The sequence below is a fragment of the Hyaena hyaena genome, unplaced genomic scaffold, assembly GCF_003009895.1.
Source record: "Hyaena hyaena isolate Hyena2069 unplaced genomic scaffold, ASM300989v1 scaffold_58, whole genome shotgun sequence".
Classification (NCBI taxonomy): domain Eukaryota; kingdom Metazoa; phylum Chordata; class Mammalia; order Carnivora; family Hyaenidae; genus Hyaena; species Hyaena hyaena.
The window spans coordinates 3,375,196-3,397,346 of NW_024080689.1; the positions used below are offsets into that span (position 1 = coordinate 3,375,196).

Consider the following 22,151-nt stretch of genomic DNA (forward strand, 5'->3'; position numbering starts at 1 on the left):
TGGTGTCTTTTTCTGTTCCTCATCTCCTTTTCTCATAAGGACATGAGTCAGATCAAATGAAGGGCCGTCCCCCATTTTAACCCAATCCCCCCGTAAGACCCTATCTCCAGAGAGTTTTTTTTTTTTTAATATTTCTGAGAGAGAGAGAGAGAGAGCGAGCAGGGGAGGGTCAGAGAGAGAGGGAGACACAGAATCTGAAACAGGCTCCAGGCTCTGAGCTGGCTGTCAGCACAGAGCCCGATGCGGGGCTCGAACCCACGAACCCGTGAGATCATGACCTGAGCCGAAGTCAGATGCTCAACTGACTGAGCCACCCAGGCGCCCCATCTCCAGATAGTTTTCATTCTGAGGTACTGGGGGGGTTAGGGCTCCAATACATTAAGTCTGCGGCGGGGCGGGGGGGGGCACAATTCAGCCCATAACAGATGGCAAGTATATCACAAATTCTTAAAACTTCCTATTTGCCCGATGCCTCAACATCACTGCCATTAGACTGCGAGCAGCCTACCTTGTGAGCGGGTGTGCCGCACGTGACAAGGCTGGGCCTTGCCACAAGGCCCTCCTGCCCTCCCCTGACTATAACCAAGCGGGCATTCAAGTACACCAGTGAAAACCCCTCACACGTTTGCTGTGTGCTCCACCCTGACCCCAACAGAGGCACTTGGCCATGGGTCTTCACTCCCTCAGCTCCCCACCTGTGTGGTTGAGCCTGCTGTCCGGGCATTCCTTCCTTGTGGAATATGGACTTCTTATAGGACCTGCGGATATAACGAATTCTCCAATTTCATATATGTCTCCGAGTGCTATTTCCCCAGCTTTGTTGGAATAATCCTTAAAGGCACCACGAGGGGGACTTAGTTCCTTACTTACAACACAGTAGAATTCTGAAATCTTAGGGGCGCCTGGGTGGCTTAGTCGGTTAAGCGTCCAACTTTCGCTTAGGTCATGATCTCGCGGTTCGTGGGTTCGAGCCCCGTGTTGGGCTCTGTGCTGACTGCCAGCTCAGAGCCTGGAGCCTATTTCAGAGTCTGTGTCTCCCTCTCTCTGACCCTCCCCTGCTCATGCTGTCTCTCTCTCTCTCTCTCTCTCTCTCTCCTAGAAATAAATAAAAATAAATTAAAAAAATTAAAAAAAAAAGAATTCTGAAATCTCAGCTGATTGATGCGGTGAATGTAGTAGTGTATTTCTTCCAAGACTAAGTCGTAAAGGGCACTGACGCTTCCTCCTCTTCCTTCTTCCTTGCTCTCTCTTAGATCACTCTAAGTGGGGACGTTAGCTCTCAACAACTTAGCAGCTCATGAAAGAGGTCCTTGTGCAAGGAACTGTCAACAGTCATATGAGTGAACCACACTGGAAGTAGAAACTCCAGCCCCAGTCAAGCCTTCAGATGACTGCAGCCCCAGCTGACATCTTGCCTATGACCTTGTGAGAGACCATGAGCAAGAACCATTCCGCTAAGCTGATCCCAGAAACTAGGTGAGAGAATGTAATGGTTATTTTAAGCCACGAAGTGTGGGGTAATTTGTTATCCAGCAGAAGATAATATACTAGGTCTTTATCAAAAGAGGAAAATTATATACAGGCCGGAAGCGTAGCCCCCTTTCTTTAGGGATGCTACCTGCTTAATCCCTGTAGGCATTTGAGTTTACCCCTTCTCCAATTATGTAAATGCAGCAGAGGTCATGACATTTGTTCATTGTTTCTTCCCCAAGGATGACGAATTCAATAAATCCTTCAATAAACCCTTCCTTCCAGGGGGAAGAAGTACACGGGAAACAATGAGTATGGATTTGTGGAGTGCTGCTGTGCCCAAATTTCAAGCCCCTGTATTCAATTCTTTGCTCAGAAAGTTTGCTTGGAACTAAGGAACTCCACACACTGGTCAAGTGTGGTAAGAATAAGAATCTTAAAAGAGCCAAAAAATCAAATAGAAATCAGTCCTATATATTAGGCTGAACCACATGAAATTGCCAGCATTCAGCTGCTAAAACAGCAGCATCCTATGGTTCAACTTAATAATACATATAGTTTTAACGTGCCCAATCCGCTCAAACACTGTCCCTGCACTCCTCTGGCTGGCTGGCATGATGGCTCCATCTGGAAGGACATGACAAAGATCAGTTACAGCTGCCCTCCTGAGAGCCCTTCTGTGCAGGATGTCTGAATCCCAGCATTCACTGCCGGTGCTGCCCAAGGCGTGCTGCAAGTGTTCATGGGACTAGACTAAGTTTATAATCCAGAAATGCAATTTGTCTCTTGAGCTGAGGGCCTGAGTCTAATGTTTCCCTTCTTGTCACGTTTTATTCCTGCTGTTACACAGGAAGCTTGGGTGGAGAACAGCAGCAGCCCCGAAGAGGCAGGGGTGGGGGTGGAGGGGGTGGTGGAGGTGGGGGTGGACTTGGAGTTGAACTCAGTGCTGGTGGTACGCAGGCACAGGGCACAGGACCGCCTGGTCACCTGAGCTGGACACAGAAGGTGGGATCACGCCCACTGCACCCAGTACAGCCACGTCCCTTGTGGCGTGGAGGGAGCACACACCATCCTTGCCTCTTACACTGTTGCCAGTTTGCCCCTGAATTGTTCACGCTATACACCAACTACTCACAAGTGGTCTCTCCTGATCACACCACCCCACTTACTCTCAAATGTTGGAAGGGGGGGGCGTGACAACGGGCAAAGAGGCGTGGCTCTTGAGGCACATGTCACCTGTGCACACACGTGCCCTGGGAGAAAACAGGCGAGTCTGGGGACCACAGTGCGCCCTAAGGCTCCTGGGCCAGAACAGTTGTGGCACAAAGTTGTTCTCTCTCCCTTCCTCTCCTTCTTCTTGTCTTGTCTCCATAACTGCCACACACGATAAGCAAGAGACCGTTTATTCCGCGTCCCCCAGGCTGTCCGCAGGCGGCAGCTGGCGGACAAGGGCAAGGCCATCCCCAAATCCCCCCTAAGTCCGAGCCAGAAAGGGTGAGGAGAGGGGAATTCGGAACAGGTTAGGGAGGTGGCTTCTTTGGCTAGGGATCCGGGACCTCCTCCTGGTGGGCACAGGCGGGTGAGACCACCAGCTCACTCTGAAAGTTCTGCACGGAGCAGGCATCCTTGCCGCACAGCGCGATGCCTCTGGGACTGCTCGTAATCACGCTCCAGAAGTGTTTGTGGTTGAAGTGACAGAGGGCCGCTGGCGAAGGACAGAGGGACGGCGGACAGGGCGTTTGGAGCACGGGAGGAAAGCGGCAGGCGAGGTGAGGCCAAAGGGGACAGAAATCCCAAAGAACCAGCCCTCTCCCGCCCTCCACCTCCGCCCTGAGCCACCCGAGTCGAGTCCCCTCCTTCCCAGGGCCCCCCCAGGCCACTCACCGCAGGTGACATACAGGACAAACACCAGCCAGCCTATGAAATAGCTCCAGCCGATGGGGATGGACACATTCTTCTTCAGCTCAAAGATCCAGAGGTTAATAGGGAATAACAGGAGGGTGAAGAAAATAAAGGTAACTAGGAGACAGGAAGTGGAGAGATCTTACTCTCACTCAAGAATCTCACAAGGATGCTCCCTTCTGTGCTGAACTGCAGCCCCAAAGCACAGCTCCCGTGCGCGCAAGCGCAGAGCGCAGGGTCCCCCCCACCCCGAAAGGCAGGGGAATCAGCCCCTCCAGGTCGTGGGGGGACTCAGCTCTCAGTGCCCGCTGGTTCTATTCGGCCACCACCCCCCACACCCCTGCCCCACCCCCGAAGAAAGGAAGGGGGAGAAATGCCCGGGTAGATGTGGTTTGGGAGAAGCGAGGCACCATTCGCAGAGCTAGGGGTACCTTCACAGAAGCTCATCATGGTCCCGATCCAGCTAAAGAAAGGCAGTCGCTGCAGGCCGGGTACATACGGCAGGTGCAACCAGATGGTGAAGACAAAGCCCAGCCCCAGGGTCAGGCAGAAGGTTATCCGGGCCATGCCAAAGACGGGGTGGTTTGCCCACAGCTTAAAACCATCTGGAGAAAAATGAGAAAACGGGACGGACTCAGGATTCACAAGAGAAAAAAATATAATCGAATGAGGAATCACAAGAAAAAGTTAATAATTGAAGAAATGCACGTTTGAGGTAACCATGAAATGTGACTTTCACTTACTAAATAGGCAAGGGTTCTTTTTTTTTACGTTAATTAATTATTTTATTTTATTTATTTTTATTTCTAGGAGAGAGAGAGAGAGAGAGAGAGAGAGAGACAGCGTGAGCAGGGGAGGGTCAGAGAGAGAGGGAGACGCAGACTCTGAAACAGGCTCCAGGCTCTGTGCTGGCAGTCAGCACAGAGCCCGACGCGGGGCTCGAACCCATGAAGCGCGAGATCATGACCTAAGCGATAGTCGGACACCTAACCGACTAAGCCACCCAGGCGCCCCAACATTAATTTATTTTTGAGAGAGAGAGACAGAGCATGAGCAGAGGACGGACAGAAAGAGAGGGAGACAGAGAATCCAATGCAGGATCCAGGCTCTGAGCTGTCGGTACAGAGCCCCACACGGGGCGTGAACCCATGAACTGGGAGATCAGGACCTGAGCTGAAGTCGGCTGCTTAACCACCTGAGCCACCCAGGGGCCCCGGCAAGGATTCCTGATATAATCCCAACCATACGAAAATGAAAACTCAATAAAAAATGGGTTGGGGAGGATGGCGTGGGTGGCTCAGTAAGTTGAGCATCGGACTCTTGATTTCAGCTCAGTCATGATTTCACAGTTTATGAGATTGAACCCCGCATTGGGCTCTGTGCTGACAACATGAAGCCTGCTTGGGATTCTCTCTCGGGCTCTCTCTGCTCCTCCCTGTTTGCACACGTACTTTCTCTCTCTCTCAAAAATAAATAAACATTGAGGCCCTGGATGGCTCAGTCGGATAGGTGTCCAACTTCAGCTCAGGTCATGATCTCACAGTTCACGAGTTCGAGCCCCACAGAGGGCTCCACGCTGACTGCTCAGAATGTGCTTGGGATTCCCTGTCTCCCCCTCTCTCCGCCCCTTCCCCACCAGCTCGCTCGCTCTCAAAATAAACAAATAGATAAATAAAACCAAAAAACCTTAAAATATTTCATTCTTTCATCTAGCCAAACCACTTTGGGAAATCTATACCAAAGAATTAATACTGAACACAGGGGAAAAAAAACCTTTATGATTATAAAATAAATTTGTCGCTCTTTTTTTCACAAATATGACATCGGAACTAAACTTTGCCAAGAACAGAAGAGTAAAAGCCAAGTAAAAGGTGACAGTCCATTTAGTTGATATATATCTGTTAATTTACATATATATATTTTTTAATGTTTGTTTATTTTTGAGAGAGACAGAGCGCAAGCAGGAGAGGGGCAGAGAGAGACAGAGACCCAGAATCTGAAGCAGGCTCCAGGCTCTGAGCTGTCAGCACAAAGCCTAATGCAGGGCTCAAACCCATAAACTGTGAGATCATGACCTGAGCCAAAATCAGATGCTCAACTGACTGAGCCACCCAGGCGCCCCTAATTTATAGATTTTTTTTACTGTTTATTTGTGAGGGAGAAAGCATGAGTGGGAGACAGAGAATCCACAACAGGCTCCAAGCTGTCAGCACAGAGCCTAACCCTGGGCCTGAACCCACGAACCTTGAGATCATGACCAGACCCAAAGTTGGACGCTTAACGGACTGAGCCACCCAAGCGCCCCATCTGTTAACTTATAACATGGAACAGTTTACTGTATCTCATAAAGACAAATTTTAAAACACTATAAATTAAAATAATGTAGATGATATTATTTATGAAGACTGAGCACAGCTATGTAAAAAACCACTCAAAATTTGTTCAATTTTTTTTTTTTTTAAGCCTAGAAAGGGGTGCCCAGCTGGCCCAGTCTATGGAGTGCGTGACTCTTGATCTTGGGGTTGTGAGTTCAGACCCCACAATGGACATAGAGATTACTTAAAAACAAAATCTTTAAAATATAATAAATAGGGCGCCTGGGTGGCTCAGTCAGTTAAGCAGTGGACTCTTGATTTCAGGTCAGGTCATGATCTCACAGTTCGTGGGTTCGAGCCCTGCGTCGGGCTCTGTGCTGACAGCTCAGAGCCTGGAGCCTGCTTCCTGCTGTCTCCCTCTCTCTCTGCGCCTTCTCCATTTGTTCACACTCTCTCAAAAATAAATAAATAAACATAAAGAAAAAAAAAAAAAGCTCAGGTTTTGCACAAGAGCTGAGAAAGGAGCCCCAGCGCCTGGAGGTGAGGTCAGATGAACAAGAAACGGCAGTGAAGGATGCTGGGAAGGAAGGGACAGGAAAATCAGGCACAGAAACCCACAGCTGGCCCAGAAAAGCAGCGCCTGAGGGAGGAGGGGAGAAAGGGGGCTGGGACCAGGGCCTGGGAGAGAACATTCTGGGGACTCCCGCCACAGCTCTGGGTTTGCAAGCCTGGAGGAAGGAAATCCGCACCTCGCTGAGGCTCTTCTCCCAATATAACCGCGTTGTGTGACTGAGTGATTGACATTCACTGAGCGGCTTGTATCATTGTTACAGCTGCAGACTGGGCTCTGAGTTTATCCCGAGCACTAGTACCTTCCATCGGGGTGTCGGGGCGGGCATGGCGCTCTGGCCGGGATGGATGAGGGAATGAGAACTCATCCTTGGTGGTCTCTATCAGCGAAGCCATCTTGCAGGGAGAAAGCCCCGGGGGAGACCAGAAGGACAGGACCAGGCCGCAGGGTGCAGGCGGAGTGACCACGGCCGGCTGCAGCCCTGGGGTGGGGACGAGGCCGCCAAGGGTCTCACCTCTTCCGTTTTCTGAGCTGGAACAGTTCTTGGATCTGCAGATCCGCAGGAGCCCCAGGGACATGACATGAGCCGACGTGTAGATTCTCGTGCTGACGCTGGGGGGCCAGCGCTGGTAGAAGCGGCTCCGGGACAGGCACAGCCACTTCTCGGAGAAGACCATGACCAGCAGCAGGATGAAGGCCAGCAGGCTGAGCTCGGAGGCCAGCACCTGCGCTATCCAGCGGGAGCTGTGCGTGATCCTCCACCACAGGGGCAGCACGGAGATTCTCCGGGGCTCTGAGGAGTGCTCCCAGATCACCTGCCTCTCACTCCTGGGGGCAGACAGTGGGCCGTCTTCTTGTTCCAGACCCTCCTCCCCTCCGTCCTGCTTCCCGGCCCCCCCTTTCACTTCCAGGCTTTTGATGCTCATCGTTTTCTCCTCCTGACCCAGGAAACTCAGCCCCGAAGTCCCCTGCCCCCGCCTTGAGCATTCCCCGCCTCCCCTTCTATCCGCCACCCCATCGCCACCTTCCCTTGCTCGGCTCAGTGGTCCCTCATCTTTTAAATATTTGTATCAGGCAGAGTACTTGCCACCCAAGGGCCTGGGGGGCTGGGAAAGAAACCACCTATTCGGCAGGACAGGGCCCCTAACTGCCATGGAATATTCCAATACTGGGGGGGGGAGCGGGACAGTCAAGTGGGGGAGGGGCCCAAGGTCAGGCACCACTCCTAAGAGCTAAGGTTTCTGAGGGCCTCCTCTTCTCTTCCCACGTCCCCGGCCCTGACCCCACCCCCAAATGCTTTGTCATTGTGCTTTGGAAGGTGTGACGACCTTCTCACTACTTCACCTCCTCCAGCCTCCACCCTGTATCTCCTTCCCTTCTTTATTTCCCTCAGCACCAGAAGGGGAGGGCAAAGGATACGGAGAAGATAAGGGAGTGTCGCACGATCTGAGATTTTCCTTTAATTTTTAAGGTTCCATTTTATTTTTTGTTTAAATAATCTCTACATCCCACGTGGGGGGCTCGAACCCACAAGACCAAGATCAAGAGCCTCACGCCCCACCCACTGAGCCAGCCAGGCGCCCCACTGTCTGAGATTTTTCTAAGCTACGAGAAAATAAATCTGAATCACCTGGGGGCGGCCTGATCAAAGTAGCTTCTAGACCTCAGACCCCGGGAGCTCTCACAGGAAAAAGCCTTTCAGATTTGGGACGTGGGTTTGAATCCTATCAGAGCTAATTCTCTCTGTGGAGGCAGTAGTGATACGTGTGGTTAAGAACACAGGCTTTAAGGTCCAACAGGCAGAGGGAGGGATGAGGGCCTGCGAGCCTGCATGCATCCAATAGTTTCTTTCTGCCTCAGTTTACTCATCTGTAACACAGGAAAAATAATACTCCTCTCATTTTCATTGTTTTGTGTTCTCTCCCTGGGCTACAGAGAAGGAAAGAACACCCAGGTTTTTGGAAGGCGTCCGTGCCTGTTAGTGGCTACAGATGACGGAAGGAACCCAAAGAGGCCTAAGCAAGAGGGGAGTTCATGGTGAATCCCAAGGTCATGTGCTTAGCAGGACCAGAAGAACAGCTGCAGTCAGGAATTCAAATCCCGCCAGGGCTCTTGCTCTGTGTCTTTGTCCACCTGCTATAACAAGATGCCACGGATGGGGTAGTTTATAAACAACAGAAATTTGTCCCTCACGTTTTCAGTGGCTGGAAGTCCAAGTTCATGGCAGCCCAGTGTGGTCCGGTGAGGGCCCGCTTCCAGCTCTCGGACTTTTTGCTGTATCTTCAGGTGAGGCCAGGGACCTCTGTCTCTTGCATAAGACACTGATCCCATTCGTGAGGACAGAGCCTTCCCAAAGGGCCCTAATCACCTAATCAGCCCGCAAGGGCCCCACTTCCTGATAGCATCACCTCGGGGTTAGCTTGCTAACATGTCAATCCCGGAGACACAAACGCTGATTCTTTTTTTTTTTTTTAATTTTTTTTTAATGTTTTATTTATTTCTAGGAGAGAGAGAGAGAGACAGCGTGAGCAGGGGAGGGTCAGAGAGAGGGGGAGTCACAGCCTGAAACAGGCTCCAGGCTCTGAGCTGGCAGTCAGCACAGAGCCCGACGCGGGGCTCGAACCCACGGACCGCGAGATCATGACCTAAGCGAAAGTCGGACGCTTAACCGACTAAGCCACCCAGGCGCCCCCACAAACGCTGATTCTGTCCCTACTCCTCCCTGGGCATCTTGCTCTTCCTCCTCACCACACCAACCCCCTCCTCGCCACACCAATCTCCTCCTGTCCTCCGGCCACACGGGGAGAATGGTGGCCCTCACACCTCACGTTGTCCATCTTCTCCCTTCAGCCCCCAGAGCGGAGGCCCGTCCGTCCCAAGCCCACACATGCTCCGGCCCTTCCAGGAACAAGCACGTCTTCACAACTCCCGGCCATGGTCAGGGGCGCCGGCTCCCGGAGGCTGAGCAGAACTAGTGACTTCCAGGGTTCAGTTTCCTTCCTTGGACCCCGTTTAGCTCTCCTGGAGTTTCTAAGAGTTTCTCGTCCTAACAAGTGATTCTAATCGCCACACACAACAACATGGAAGACTCTTGGAAATGTTTCCTGCAAGAGGTAACTTCCAGAAGAATATGCTATAAACAGGATACCAGTTCTAGAAGGTTCCTAGACAAGCCCAGCTCAACAAAGCATTGTTTAAGTATGTATACTACTATGAGTGATGGTGAGTTTTAAAAATCAGGGGTGCTTGGGTGGCTCAGTCAGTTGAGTGTCAGACCCCCGATTTTGGCTCAGGTCATGATCTCATGGTTTGTGGGATGGAGCCCCGTGTCGGGCTCTGTGCTGTCAGCATGGAGCCTGCTTGGGATCCTCTGTGTCCCTCTCCCTCTGCTTCCCTCCCCCAACCTGCACTCTCTCTCTCTCAGAAAAGGAGGGATGCCTGGCTAGCTCAGTCAGAGAGGCATGCCATGCTTGATCTCAGGGTTGTGAGTTCAAGCCCCACATTGAGTGTAGAGATTACTTAAATAAATAAATGAAATTTGAAAAAAATAGCAAAAATGAAAATCCATAGAATGATAAACACAAATAGAATAGTGGTTATTTCCCAGGAAAGGCAGGAAAATGGGACAGAGAGGATCACACTAGTGTACACACGTTCTTAATAATAGGTTATTCATTCCTGAGGTAGGTGCTCTGTGCACAGGTATGCATTGTATTATAACCATTTATAACTAACATATATCTCATATAATCCTGTGAATGTATCAGATACTGGTTTTCAAAAGGTAATTAAAAATAGCTTAACATAGGGGAGCCTGGGTGGCTTAGTCGGTTGAGCGTCCGACTTTCACTTAGGTCATGATCTCGCGGTTCGTGGGTTCGAGCCCCGCGTCGGACTCTGTGCTGACTGCCAGCGCAGAGCCTGGAGCTTGTTTCAGAGTCTGTGTCTCCCTCTGTCTCTGACCCTCCCCTGCTCACGCTGTTTCTCTCTCTCTCTCTCTCCCAGAAATAAATAAAAATATTTAAAAAAAAATAGCTTAACAGGGGGGCACCTGGATGGCTCCATCCGTTAAGCTTGATTAGACTCCTGATTTTGGCTCAGAACATGGTCTCGTGGTTCATGGGACCGAGCCCCAAATCTGGCTCTCCGCTCATAGCATGGAGCCTGCTTGGGACTCTTTCTCTCTGCCCCTCCCCTGCTCCATCCTCTCTCTCTCTCTCTCAAAGTAAATAAACTTAAAAAAATAGTTTAAGAAAGGAAATGCAGTCCCAGTGATTACTAGGTCTGCAGTGAAAGCTATTTATAAAGTCACAATACATAAGGTAAACAATGTTCATGGAGTTTCAACTTTTAGACTCAACAGAAGAGCAAAGCACGGAAGACTTAACTATGGCCCCAGAAGTAAACACAGCTGTGATCAGCCTTGATGTGATCCAAGTAAAAATTGAGAAGAGGCAAACTGGGAGGGGGCAAGGAGGAGAAGAGAGCTGACGAGATGAGTGGGGGCCTGATGGCAGGGTCTCTACAGCAAGTTGTGGAGGGTGTGCACTGCACAAGTGCACACAGCTGAGGGGGTGAGTGAGAACTGAGGTCTCTCGTGGCAAGTGCGAACCCAGACTTGCTGAGTCAGGCTAAAAGGAATGGCTCGGGGCAACACCGAGTGAGTACAGACCCAAAGAGGAAGCTGATCGGCCAGGTTGGAATGAAACAGGAGCGGGGAACGTGGCCCCTCTGCTCACCGCTTCCCCACAGCTGACCCGGCTCACCTCCATTCTTGTCTAGTCCTGACTGGGATTCCAAATCTCAGAGTCTGACTGGCCTCAACTGGGGCACGTGTCCACCTCTGGAGGGGGGAAGGCAGCTGCCCCGACTGACAGACCACAGAACCACACGGACTTGGGGAGTAAATGTCCCCCAAAAGAAAGGAAGCCCAGCAGTCAAAAAAAAATATTGATAACAGGGGGGCGCCTGGCTGGCTCGGTCGGCAGAGTGTGCGATTTCTCATCTTGGGGTTGTGAGTTTGAGCTCCATGTTTGATGTAGAGATGACTTTAAAAAACAAAAACATAAACAAAAAATAGAGGCACCTGGGTGGCTTAGTGGGTTGAGCATCCAACTCTTGATTTTGGCTTAAGTCATGACTTCCGTTCAAAGGTTCGAGTCATGCATCTGGCTCTACAGCTGGGATCACAGAGCCTGCTTGGAATCCTCTCTCCCTCTCTCTGCCCCTCCCCTGCTCTCTCTCTCTCTCAAAAATACATAAATAAGAAACATTAAAAACAAAAAAAAGACTTTCTGCTCTTTTTTTTTTTCATGTTTTATTTATTTCTAGGAGAGAGAGAGACAGAGTCACAGACTGAAACAGGCTCCAGGCTCTGAACTGGCAGTCAGCACAGAGCCCGACACGGGGCTCGAACCCACAAACCGCGAGATCATGACCTAAGCGAAAGTCGGACGCTTAACCGACTAAGCCACCCAGGCGCCCCAAGACTTTCCGTTCTTTGAAAAAACACAGCTAAAATAAAAGACAAGCCACTAAATGGGAGAAAATATTTTTAAATCACATATCCAATAAAGGACATACATCTAGAATATAAGAAGAACTCTCAAAATGCAGCAATGAGAAAATAAACCACCTAGTTTTTTTAAAAAGCCACAAGTTTTGTTTTTATTAAAAAAATTTTTTAGTGTTTATTTTTGAGAGAGAGAGACAGAGACAGAGAGAGACAAAGTGTGAGCGGGGGAGGGGCAGAGAGAAAGGGAGACGCTGAATCCAAAGTAGGGTCCAGGCCCTGAGCTGTCAGCACAGAGCCCAACACGGGGCTCAAACTCACAATCCGTGAGATTGTGACCTGAGCCAAAGCTGGACACTTAACCGATTGAGCCACCCAGGTGACCCATGTTTTGCTTTTATTTTAAGTAGGCTTCCACACCCAATGTGGGGCTCAAACTCACAACCCCAAGATCAAGAGTCACATGGTCTGCCAACTGAGCCAGCCAGGCACCCCAGAGAGCCAAGAGTTTTGAACAGACACCACCAAAGTTACACAGATGGCCAATGACCACATGAAAAGATACTCAGAATCGTTAGTCACTCGGGAATCAGAAATTAAAACCACAATGAGACACCACTACATACTCATTTGTTGAACAAAACGACAAGCCGACACTACCAAGTGTCCAGGACACAGAGCAGGATACCAGAGCTCTCTATGCACCGCAGCTGGGAGTGCAGAAGCACAGTCACTTTGGAGAGCAGTTTGCCAGTTAAGATTTGTTTATTTTTAAGTAATCTCTATACCCAACATGGGGCTCGAACTTACAGCCCCAGATCAAGAGTTGCATGCTCCACTGGCTATGTCAGCCAGGCACCCCCAGTTTGCCAGGTTTTTTTTTTTCTTAATGTTTATCTATTTACTTTTGAGAGAGAGGGAAGGAGACAGAGAATGGGAAGCAGGCTCCAAGATGTCAGCACAGAGCCCGATGCGGGGCTCGAACTCATGAACCGTGAGATCATGACCTGAGCCAAAGCTGGACGCTTAACCGACTGAGCCACCCAAGTGCACCCAGTTTTGTGTGTGTGTTTTTTAAGTAGGCTATGCACCCAACATGGGGCTTGAACTCATGACCCCAAGATCCACGAGTTGCATTCTCTACTGACTGAGCCAGCCAGGCGCCCCCACCAGTTTCTAATAAAGTTAAAACGTACACTTACTGGGGCGCCTGGGTGGCTTAGTTGGTTAAGCGTCCGACTTTCGCTTAGGTCATGATCTCGCGGTTCGTGGGTTCGAGCCCCGCGTCGGGCTCTGTGCTGACTGGCAGCTCAGAGCCTGAAGCCTGTTTCAGTCTGTGACTCCCTCTCTCTCTGACCCTCCCCTGCTCAGGCTGTCTCTCTCTCTCTCCTAGAAATAAATAAAACATTAAAAAAAAATAAAAATAAAAATAAAAAATAAAACGTACACTTACCGTGTGACCCAGCAGCGCCAATCCTAGGTGTATACCCAAGTGAAATGATAATTATCACACAAAAACCTGTACAAGAATATTTATAATGGCTTTATTTGTAATCACTTAAAACTAGAAACAACCCAAATGTCCCTTCACTAGGGAATGGACGGTCTCATGGATCCATACAATGAAATATTACTCAACAGTAAAAAGTAACAAAGTCCGCAGATGAATCTCAACTACATTAAGCAAAAGAAGTCGGACTTGAAAGGCTACATCCTGTATGGTTCCATTTATATGACGTTGTAGAAAAGGCAAAATTCAAGACCAGAGTCCGGATCTGTGCTGACAGCTCAGAGCCTGGAACCTGCTTCTGATTTTGTATTTCCCTCTCTCTCTGCCCCTCCCCCACTCACACTCTATCTCTCTCTCTCTCAAAAATAAATATTTAAAAGATTTTAATAATAGGGGCCCCTGGGTGGCTCAGTCGGTTAAGCGTCCAACTTCTGCTCAGGTCATGATCTCACGGTTAGTGGGTTCGAGCCCCAAATTCGGCTCTGTGCTGACAGCTAGCTTAGAGCCTGCAGCCTGTTTCAGATTCTGTGTCTCCCTCTCTCTCTGCCCCTCCCCTGCTCATGCTGTCTCTCTCTCTCTCTCTCTCTCTCTCAGAAATAAAAACATTAAAATTTTTTTTAATTTTTTAATAAAATAAAATATACCCTAATAATGTATAGCGTTGTTGAGTCACTACATCGTACACCTGAAATCAATATAAGACTGTATGCTAACTATGATAGAATTAAAATTGAAATATATAAATAAAAATTAAAAATGGAAAAAATATACATACACTTTATAAATTATACCTTAAAAAGGGAGGGGAAGATCGTATTTTACAAATAGCAAAATAGTGACTTCTGTGTTCTCCGGAGGGAGGGTGGCAGAATTCTCACCAGGAAGATTTGTATCCTTAGGGGCACCTGGCTGATTCAGACCGTGGACCATGCGAGCCTTGATCTTGGGATTGTGAGTTCGAGCCCCACGTTGGGTGTAGAGATTACTTAAACATAAAAATCTTTTTTTTTAAAAAAATTTATGTTAGTTCCCATAGAAGGAAGAGTGGGGGCAGAACCATGCCCAAGAACTCCATCGTCATGAAGGAAGGGCTGAAATGTCAAGCTTCTGCCAGGGCCCAGAACCACCGAGGGAGACGGAGAGAGGGTAGGGGCGCGAGCTGGGCGGGTCGGTGCGGAGGGCCCGGGGAACAGGCGCCCCGCACGTGCCCGCGGCCTGCGCCTCAACTCCTCGGGGGCTCCTCGGCGTGGGGATGGGAGGGGGGCGCCACCCTAGACCCTGTCTCGCGCGGGAGGCGAGCGCTAGCGTCCGGACTCGATACAGACCCAGGGCAGGAAGCCCTCCACACGCCGCAGGGGCGGGGCCCGGCGCGGGGGGCGGGGCCCGGCGCGGGGGGCGGGGCCCTGACTTGGGACGGGGCCAATCCCTGAGCTCGAAGCCCGGAGAGAACCCGGCCACGCCCCCGAGGGTGCGGGCCCTCCAGGCGCGGTCGCAGGGCGACTTCCGCCCCTCTGCACCCCTCTACCCCTGGCCCGCGGCTCTCTGGGGCCGCTGGGGCGGGGAGGACGGGGGGGGGGGGGGCGTGGGGGCCTCTGGGGGGGGGGGGGGGGGGGGGGGGGGGGGGGGGGGGGGGGGAGGCCGCAGTTTGGATTGGGCGTGCTGGGGAGCAAGGCCTGGGGTTCGCCAGGCAGGCGGAGGAGCGGTCAGTGGATACCCTACTCCTGCACTGGATGGGCTGCCCGTCTGGTGAACTGGGCAGCCCAGAGAGCGGACCCAGCCCTTACCCCATCCCTGAAGAGAGACGCGAGCCCAGGGAACAAGGAAGGAGGGGAAAGAGACAAGCTTTCAGGGGTGCACAGGGAGCCAGGCTGAAGGGCTCTGGAAAGGATGTCAGGAAGGGGTGCGCTGGAGCGCTCAGTGGGGCTAGGGGAGGGGAGAGAGCTAGTGAGCTGGCTGTGAGAAGTGGGGACAGCTCCTATCCTCCACCTGTTGCTCATGGTCACGACTGCATCCCCCTCCGCCCCCACGATGTTGACCCAGAGGCCACAGAAGGGCCAACCCAAAGAGAGGCCGGAGCCCTGTCTATCTTCATTATCATCGAGTCCCCAAGCGTGGAGGCCACTCGTATGAGGAGCAAGGCTTTTGGTGGAGAAAGGACTTACTGACTCAAAGAGAGATCACCAGTGGGGGCCCAGCTTCCCCCCCTGCCCCTTCCCAGGCCTCTGACAATATTTGTTTCTCGAGTCCCCCCAGCATAACAGAATGTGAGGGAATGGGGGTAATGGCAGCCCCAGGACTCTCCACGTGGGTCAGTGAACCTCTCTATCATCGTCTGGGACGTTTGCACCTGCTACCCGCACCACCATGCCTGGAATGGCAGCCCTGGGGTCCCTAAGAGGCTCTTTCCCCGCCCCGGACCCTCCAATCACACCTACAAGGAAGTTGCAGACGGCAACCAGAAGGTCAAGGAGCTACGCAAAGTCAAGGAGCTGTACACGACTATGGCAGAGAGGTAGATGCCTGGCAGACAGCATATGGGAGACGGAGGGAGAGAATGTAGGGTGCGGCACGTTACCCACCACCACCAGGGCCACCTCTACCACCCCATTATTCTGCCCCATTCCTTCCGCCATCCACTTTTTAAAAAAATTGTTTTAATATTTATTTATTTTGAGAGAGAGTGGGGTGGGGGGCGGAGGGGAGGCGCAAAGAGAGGGAGACACAGAATCCAAAGCAGGCTCCAGGCTCCCAGCTGTCGGCTGTCAGCACAGAGCCTGGGCCAGACTCAAACCCACGAACGTGAGATCATGACCTAAGCCGAAGTCGGCTGCTCAGCCACTCAGGCGTCCCTCCCACCCACTTTCTCCATGTTCACGGTGGTCCTCACTCCCTGCATCCACCAACCTTTCCCATATGGCCGTGCGTCATGCCCCTCGGCCCTCTCCCACAGGCCCACAGAAGGCAGACCCCTCCGGGCTGCACAGACACACTCCGGTCACCCCAGCATGGAAAGGGGTCCCAAAGGTAACAGAAGCATGACTGTCCCCTTGCCTCCCTGTCTTTTCAGTCTCTTTTGGAACATTTTGGTTGCATTCTGTGTGTCTTTATGTCCCCAGAACAACACTGGTCTGCTCTCCATCTCCCTATGATCCCATATTAGAACTTGTCAACTGGTGAAGGGAGGCTTCCTTAGGGGCAGGAATGAGGGGTGGGGGGCGCGGTGAGGAGCCTGGAGGGAAGCTGTGTGTCTGCCTCTGCATATCTAGCTCAGTATCTCAGAGAAAGAGGGGAGCGGGGTGGGGAGGGGCTCCCCCCACCAGGCAACTTCAAGGAGCGTGTGCACCAGCCCCTCCCACGACCACTACCTCCTCTTCCTGGAACTTCCGTCTCCCTATTGCCATCCCCAGAATGCTCTTTGCCCAGATCTTCCCAGGGCTGCTTCCTTCTTGTCATTTGGATCTCAGCTCAAACATCACCTCTAGGGTCTTCCCCAAAGCCACACACACACACACACACACACACACACACAGCATTCTGTACCCCAGCCCTTGCTGTATTTTCTTCACAGCACTCACTGCTCCCTAACTTATTGTTTACTTGCTATCTGTTCTCCGCCCCTCCAACCCAGAATGTAGGCTCCTCCTTGAGGCCAAGATCCTTGTCTTTTTCATCTCTGTACTCCCCACCCCCACCCCCCAGGCACTAGAACAGTGCCTGGTGCATAGAAGACACTTCATAAGGGGCGCCTGGGTGGCTTAGTCGGTTAAGCGTCCGACTTTCGCTTAGGTCATGATCTCGCGGTTCATGGGTTCGAGCCCCGCGTCGGGCCCTGTGCTGACAGCCAGCTCAGAGCCTGGAGCCTGTTTCAGTCTGTGACTTCTCTCTCTCTGACCCTCCCCTGCTCACGCTGTCTCTCTCTCTCTCCTAGAAAGAAAAAAAAAAAAAAAAGACACTCCATCAACAGGTATTGAATTGAGTTGAATTGAATTGAAAGGAAGAGATGCTTGGCTGGTCCATAAAGTTCACTGCTGCCTTATTGCCCTTTTGATCCTTTTTCCCATGTCTTCATCCCCTGCTGAAGTCCCCTGTCCGTCATCTTTCCCAACCCGCAACCGCACTCTGCCCCAGCATCTGCAGACCCATCCCCACCCCTGCCTAGATCCCCCGAGGAACAAGTGGGCCAACACACTCAGGCCATGCTCCTGGTCTCCGAGCCCCAGGCCCAGCAGAACTGACCCCGCCTCCCAAAGAATCTCTTTCCAAGCAGCCCCACCCCCCTTACAAAGGCTCACTTTGGAAACTTTAAGCACACACTCCCCTCGATACAGATCCGCCAACATTTACTGAGGGGTTCTCATATGCCGGGCACCGCGCAAATCTGGGCGGCCAAATGCCAGTCCCTTTCTCCCTCTGGGTCCCCCAGTCCTTCCTCCTCCTGCGGCTGGCGTGGCAGTTGCTGTCCTCGGTCGGTTGCCACGCATGAGCAGAAGGGACAGTGTGATGGTCTAGCTCAGGGGGGGCCTGGTGCCAGGCCTGGGCCCCCCTCCTCGCCAGCAACTGCCTGCCCTGCACTGGCTCCATCCCTCACCTCCTTCTGGCATCCTGCAGGGCGGTTTCTCCCCTGGAAGGAGATGCTCCGGAGGGGGATGGGGAGCCACACTGGCTCTTTGTTTTCTCTGCACCCTTGCCAGTGTCTCTGTGGGAGGGCCAGGATGAAGGGGGGAGGCTCACCCGCCCATCTTATCCACAGCTCCTGTCTCTTCGCCCAGACCCGGAGCGGGTCTGAAGCCCGCAGCTGGGGCTGCATGACTGGATACGGTTCAGGCCGGAGGCCAAGTTTTCCGCAAAGAAGCTTCAGGGGGCTTCAGGCTGCAGCTGCTGGTCATGTTCATCCGCTCCCAGGCCGCGTGGCTTATCCATCGCGTCACCCTCCAGCTGCCATGGACCCCTGGCCCAGCGCCCAGCCCTCTCACCCCCAACGCTGGCCTCTGGCTGCCTGCCAAGCCACACCCAGCACATCTCCTCCGGAGCTCAGAACTCCTGCCTCCTTGGAGAGAATAATGGGAAAAACAGGAGGCGAAGGGAGACAGGGAGCACTTGGCCACCTGGGAGGGGGCAAGACCACACACACACACACACACACAGTCTCTCTCTCTCTCTCTGTTCAGCAGAATCTCCTTCCCGGATACATCCAGAGACACGCGCGCACACACACAGGTTCTCTGAGACGCACACTCTGGATTCTTCTAGAAGGGAGGAAGTGGCTTGAGAGGGCACAGGAGACACCCTAGGAATGGAATCTAGTTTCTCAGACTCAAAGGGCAGGACAGTCGTGGCTGGAGAACCAGGCAGGGTCACTACCGGTCTCTCGGGCCCAGGCCCCCATCTCCTGTGGCCGGATGGCGCCCTGCTAATGGCCACTGGCTGTTTTATCCTAAGACTTGACCTCCAACGCAGCCCTTTTTAAAACTTTATTGACCGAGCTTAGCCTTTCTTGCCTGTGAGCGGAGCAGGGATATTCATTGGCCAGGGGCTCGGCCAGCTCAGCGCCCATTGGCTGCTCTGCACTAAACCTCTGTCTCCATTGGCCACTCACTCAAGCCGCCCTCCTTCTCCTTCTCGGGTGTTCATTGGCTGCCCTCTCCTGAAGCTCCGTCCCTATTGGTTGCCAATAGAGGTAGCGTTTGCACTGACAGCGAATCCGACGGATGGATGGGCTTTGCCCTCCCCGTGCCACGCGCCAGCTGTCCCACCACCACCGACCCCCCCCCCCCGGCCGGCCTTAGGGTGGGGGGGCTCTGGGGGGGCCCGAAGAGGGCCCAACAGCCTCGAGGAGCCTCTGGTGCTGCCGAAGGTGCTTCCTCCTTTCGTGTTCCCCCGTGACTTCGCACACCAACTGGGCAGGGAAGGCCCCGGGAAAGCCCTTTAGCCAGCCTGGGGAAAGAGAGACAGGGGCCCAAGTGGAGTCGGGACGGTGGGCGGGTCAGGAGGGACAGGAGGTCCGAGGGTCACGGTGAGCGTGGGGAGGAGTGGAGACGCCTAGAGCATCAGCAGAAAAGCCCTGAGCGGTGGAGACATAAGCAGCAACAAAAGATGTGCGTCGTTCCTGACCAGCCCTGCTCATCTCTCATCAAGGCTGCTCCTCTCACGGGAGGGAGAGCTGGAGTCCTCCCGGGGCCCGCACAGTCTGGTCCCCCTTACTTCTGTGACCTCATCTGTTTCTCTCCCCTTTTTTTCACTCCCTCTACCGCGCTGGCTGGCCTCCTTACTAGTCCTCAAACACTGTGGCCACAGGGCCTTTGCACTGACTCCTGCCTTGGTCTGGGACACTCTTCCCCCAGACACCATGTACCTAACTAAGTTCTTCACCTCTGTCAAGTCACTGCTCACATGGTGCCTCCTTGTTGAGGGGCACCTTGACCGCCCTATTTATTTATTTTTAATTTAAATGTTTATTTGAGAGAGACAGACAGAACACGAGCAGGGAAGGGGCAGAGAGAGAGGGAGACATAGAGTCTGAAGCAGGCCCCAGGCTCCGAGCTATCAGCACACAGCCTGACCTGTGGCTTGAACTCATGAACCGAGAGATCATGACCTGAGGTGAAGTTGGACGCTTAATGGAATGAGTCACCAGGCGCCCCTATTTTGATTTTTTAAGCTTATTTATTTTGAGAGAGAGCGCCAGCATCCCATTGACCTCTCTATTTTAAACTGTAACCCTGGGGCGCCTGCGTGGCTCAGTCGGTTAAGCATCCAACTTCAGCTCAGATCATGATCTTGTGGTTCATGAGTTCAAGTCCCGCATCACGGGCTCTGTGCTGACAGCTCAGAGCCTGGAGCCTGCTTCGGATTCTGTCTCTCTCTCTCTCTCTGTCTGCCCCTGCTTGTGCTGTCTCTCTCTCTCTCAAAAATAAATAAACTTAAAAAATAAGTAAACATAAGAAAAACTGTAATCCGACCCAATCCTGGGACACCTGACCTTGACCCTGTTCCACTTGTGTTTTCCCACACCCCTTATAACACTCTGACACACTGTATCATTTACTTTTTTTTTTTTTTTAAGTAATCCCTACACCCAAAGCGGGGCCCCGAACTCAAGAACCCGAGATCAAGAGTCGGATGCTCAAGCCAGGCACCCCCTTATCATTTACTTTGACATTTGTTTCCTCGCTATTGTTTCTTGTCTGCTGGACAGTTCCAGCAAGGCAGGGGTCCGGGTGATGGGTTCACAGCGGCTAGGACAGGGAGCAGCGCCTCGGAGGTGCCTAATAAACATCCACTGAGCGTGGGGTGCCCGGGTGCTCGAGTCGGTTAAGTGTCTGACTCCTGATTTGAGCTCGAGCCACGATCTATCATTTGTGGGTTCAAGCCCCACATCAGGATTCTCTCTGCCCTTCCCTCTCTAAATAAATCAATAAACTTTTTTTTTTTAATTCACCAAATGAATAAATAAAAGAATCGCTCACCTTCGGGGCTCTTGTGCAGGGGTCTGGGAGGAGCCCTGGACTCCAGACTCCGTACCTCAGTCTTGGTGGGTGTGGAAGGCTCTGAACACAGGTCCTGGGAACAGTCTGCTTGGGGGTGGGGGGCATACAGCGGGTTCAAGACCCTTTTTAGCTTCTCCCCCATCTCCCCCTATGGCCTCACTTCTCCTTCCCTTGTCTTGGGGGGGGGTACTCACCACAGTCCTCATAGACGGTGTCCGGGGAACAGGGAAGGGGGCCAGGGGTGGGGAAGGCTCCCAGCCAGCGCTGCATGTCAGATCTGGTGGGGACATAGGGAGGGGTCACGTTTGAACTGGGAGGTCCTTCTTTTTTTTAAATTTATTTTTTAAAATTTACATCCAAGTTAGTTAGCATGTAGTGCAGCAATGATTTCAGGAGTAGATTCCTTAATGCCCCTCACGCACTTGGCCCATCCCCCCCCACCCCCACTAGCAGCCTGTTTGTTCTCCATATTTGAGTCTCTTATGGTTGTTTTTTTAATTTTTTAAATATTTTATTTATTTCTGAGAGAGAGAGAGACAGCGTGAGGAGGGGAGGGGCAGAAGGAGAGGGAGACAGAATCTGAAACAGGCTCCAGGCTCCGAGCTGTCAGCACAGAGCCCGACGGGGAGCTTGAACCCACGAACCCGGAGATCATGACCTGAGCAAAAGTCTGACGCTTTACAGACTGAGCCCCCCGGGGGGCCCCTGGGTCTCTTATGTTTTATCCCCCTCCCTGCTTTTATCTTATTTTTGCTTCCCTTCCCTTATTGAAGCGGGAGGTCCTTCTGAGGGTCGCACAGGAGAGAGATTGCGGAGGAGGGTGGCGGCCCTGAGAAGCCAAGTGAGGGTCCCAGGGGTGTTTTCTCAAGGCCACGGGACTCACAGGGAGGAGGCTTGGAGGAGCCGGTGGGTGGGGCGGCCCTGATGGTTGCTGAGGAGGGAGAGGCGGAACGTAGGGGGTCCAGACGGGTCGGGAACCTGCTGGGCCTGGACCAGGGAGCGGTGGGCATAGTCCAGGACCTGCAGCCGCTGCCCGCTGCCCAGGGGAGAGGCAGTTCAGAGGGAGGACGGGGCTTCCGGCTGGCCCCGCCCCCTCCCCACCCCCGCCTGGGCTCCCTCCCTCCCTCCCTGGGACCCACCTCTTGGGCTGAGTGATGAGCAGCAGGTCGCTGAAGAGCAGCAGGCAGAGGGGGGTGAAGCGGGGGCGCGACGTGAACAGCACACCCCCCCTCCGGCACCCTAACTCGGTCAGCTCCCCTTGCAACTCCAGGCGCCTGGACCAGGACACCAGGGGCAGGGCCTGTGGCGGGGCAGGGGGAGGTTCCGGCTTCTCGCAGCACCGCGAGGGGGAAGGGGGGGAGGGGGAGGCCCCCCCCCCCCCCCC

At 52.7% G+C, this 22,151-nt stretch overlaps 2 protein-coding genes across 4 annotated transcripts in view; both read right to left on the reverse strand.

Moving 5' to 3' along the window:
- Positions 1–2,857: 2,857 nt before the first annotated feature.
- ODF4 (outer dense fiber of sperm tails 4) lies at positions 2,858–7,222 on the reverse strand. Of its 3 annotated transcripts, none has more exons than XM_039231592.1 (4): positions 6,773–7,222; positions 3,804–3,977; positions 3,355–3,433; positions 2,858–3,175 (listed from the first exon to the last, which is right to left on the reverse strand). In XM_039231592.1, the coding sequence occupies exons 1-4, from the start codon at positions 7,182–7,184 to the stop codon at positions 3,064–3,066; spliced, it is 777 nt and encodes a 258-aa protein (XP_039087523.1). In that variant the 5' UTR covers positions 7,185–7,222; the 3' UTR covers positions 2,858–3,063. The 3 variants fall into 3 exon arrangements, with proteins under 3 accessions (XP_039087523.1, XP_039087522.1, XP_039087521.1); XM_039231591.1 differs by having other exon boundaries at positions 3,369–3,489; XM_039231590.1 differs by having other exon boundaries at positions 3,355–3,489.
- An 11,011-nt stretch (positions 7,223–18,233) lies between these two features.
- Positions 18,234–22,151, reverse strand: part of ARHGEF15 (Rho guanine nucleotide exchange factor 15) — an 11,985-nt gene continuing 8,067 nt past the window's right edge. The window contains exons 11-15 of the mRNA XM_039231635.1: positions 21,907–22,067; positions 21,651–21,803; positions 20,962–21,044; positions 20,747–20,851; positions 18,234–19,214 (exon numbers count right to left, since the gene is read on the reverse strand). Coding sequence (XP_039087566.1) covers positions 19,063–19,214; positions 20,747–20,851; positions 20,962–21,044; positions 21,651–21,803; positions 21,907–22,067 — 654 coding nt within the window. The 3' untranslated portion in view covers positions 18,234–19,062. The remainder of the gene's footprint in view (positions 19,215–20,746; positions 20,852–20,961; positions 21,045–21,650; positions 21,804–21,906; positions 22,068–22,151) is intronic.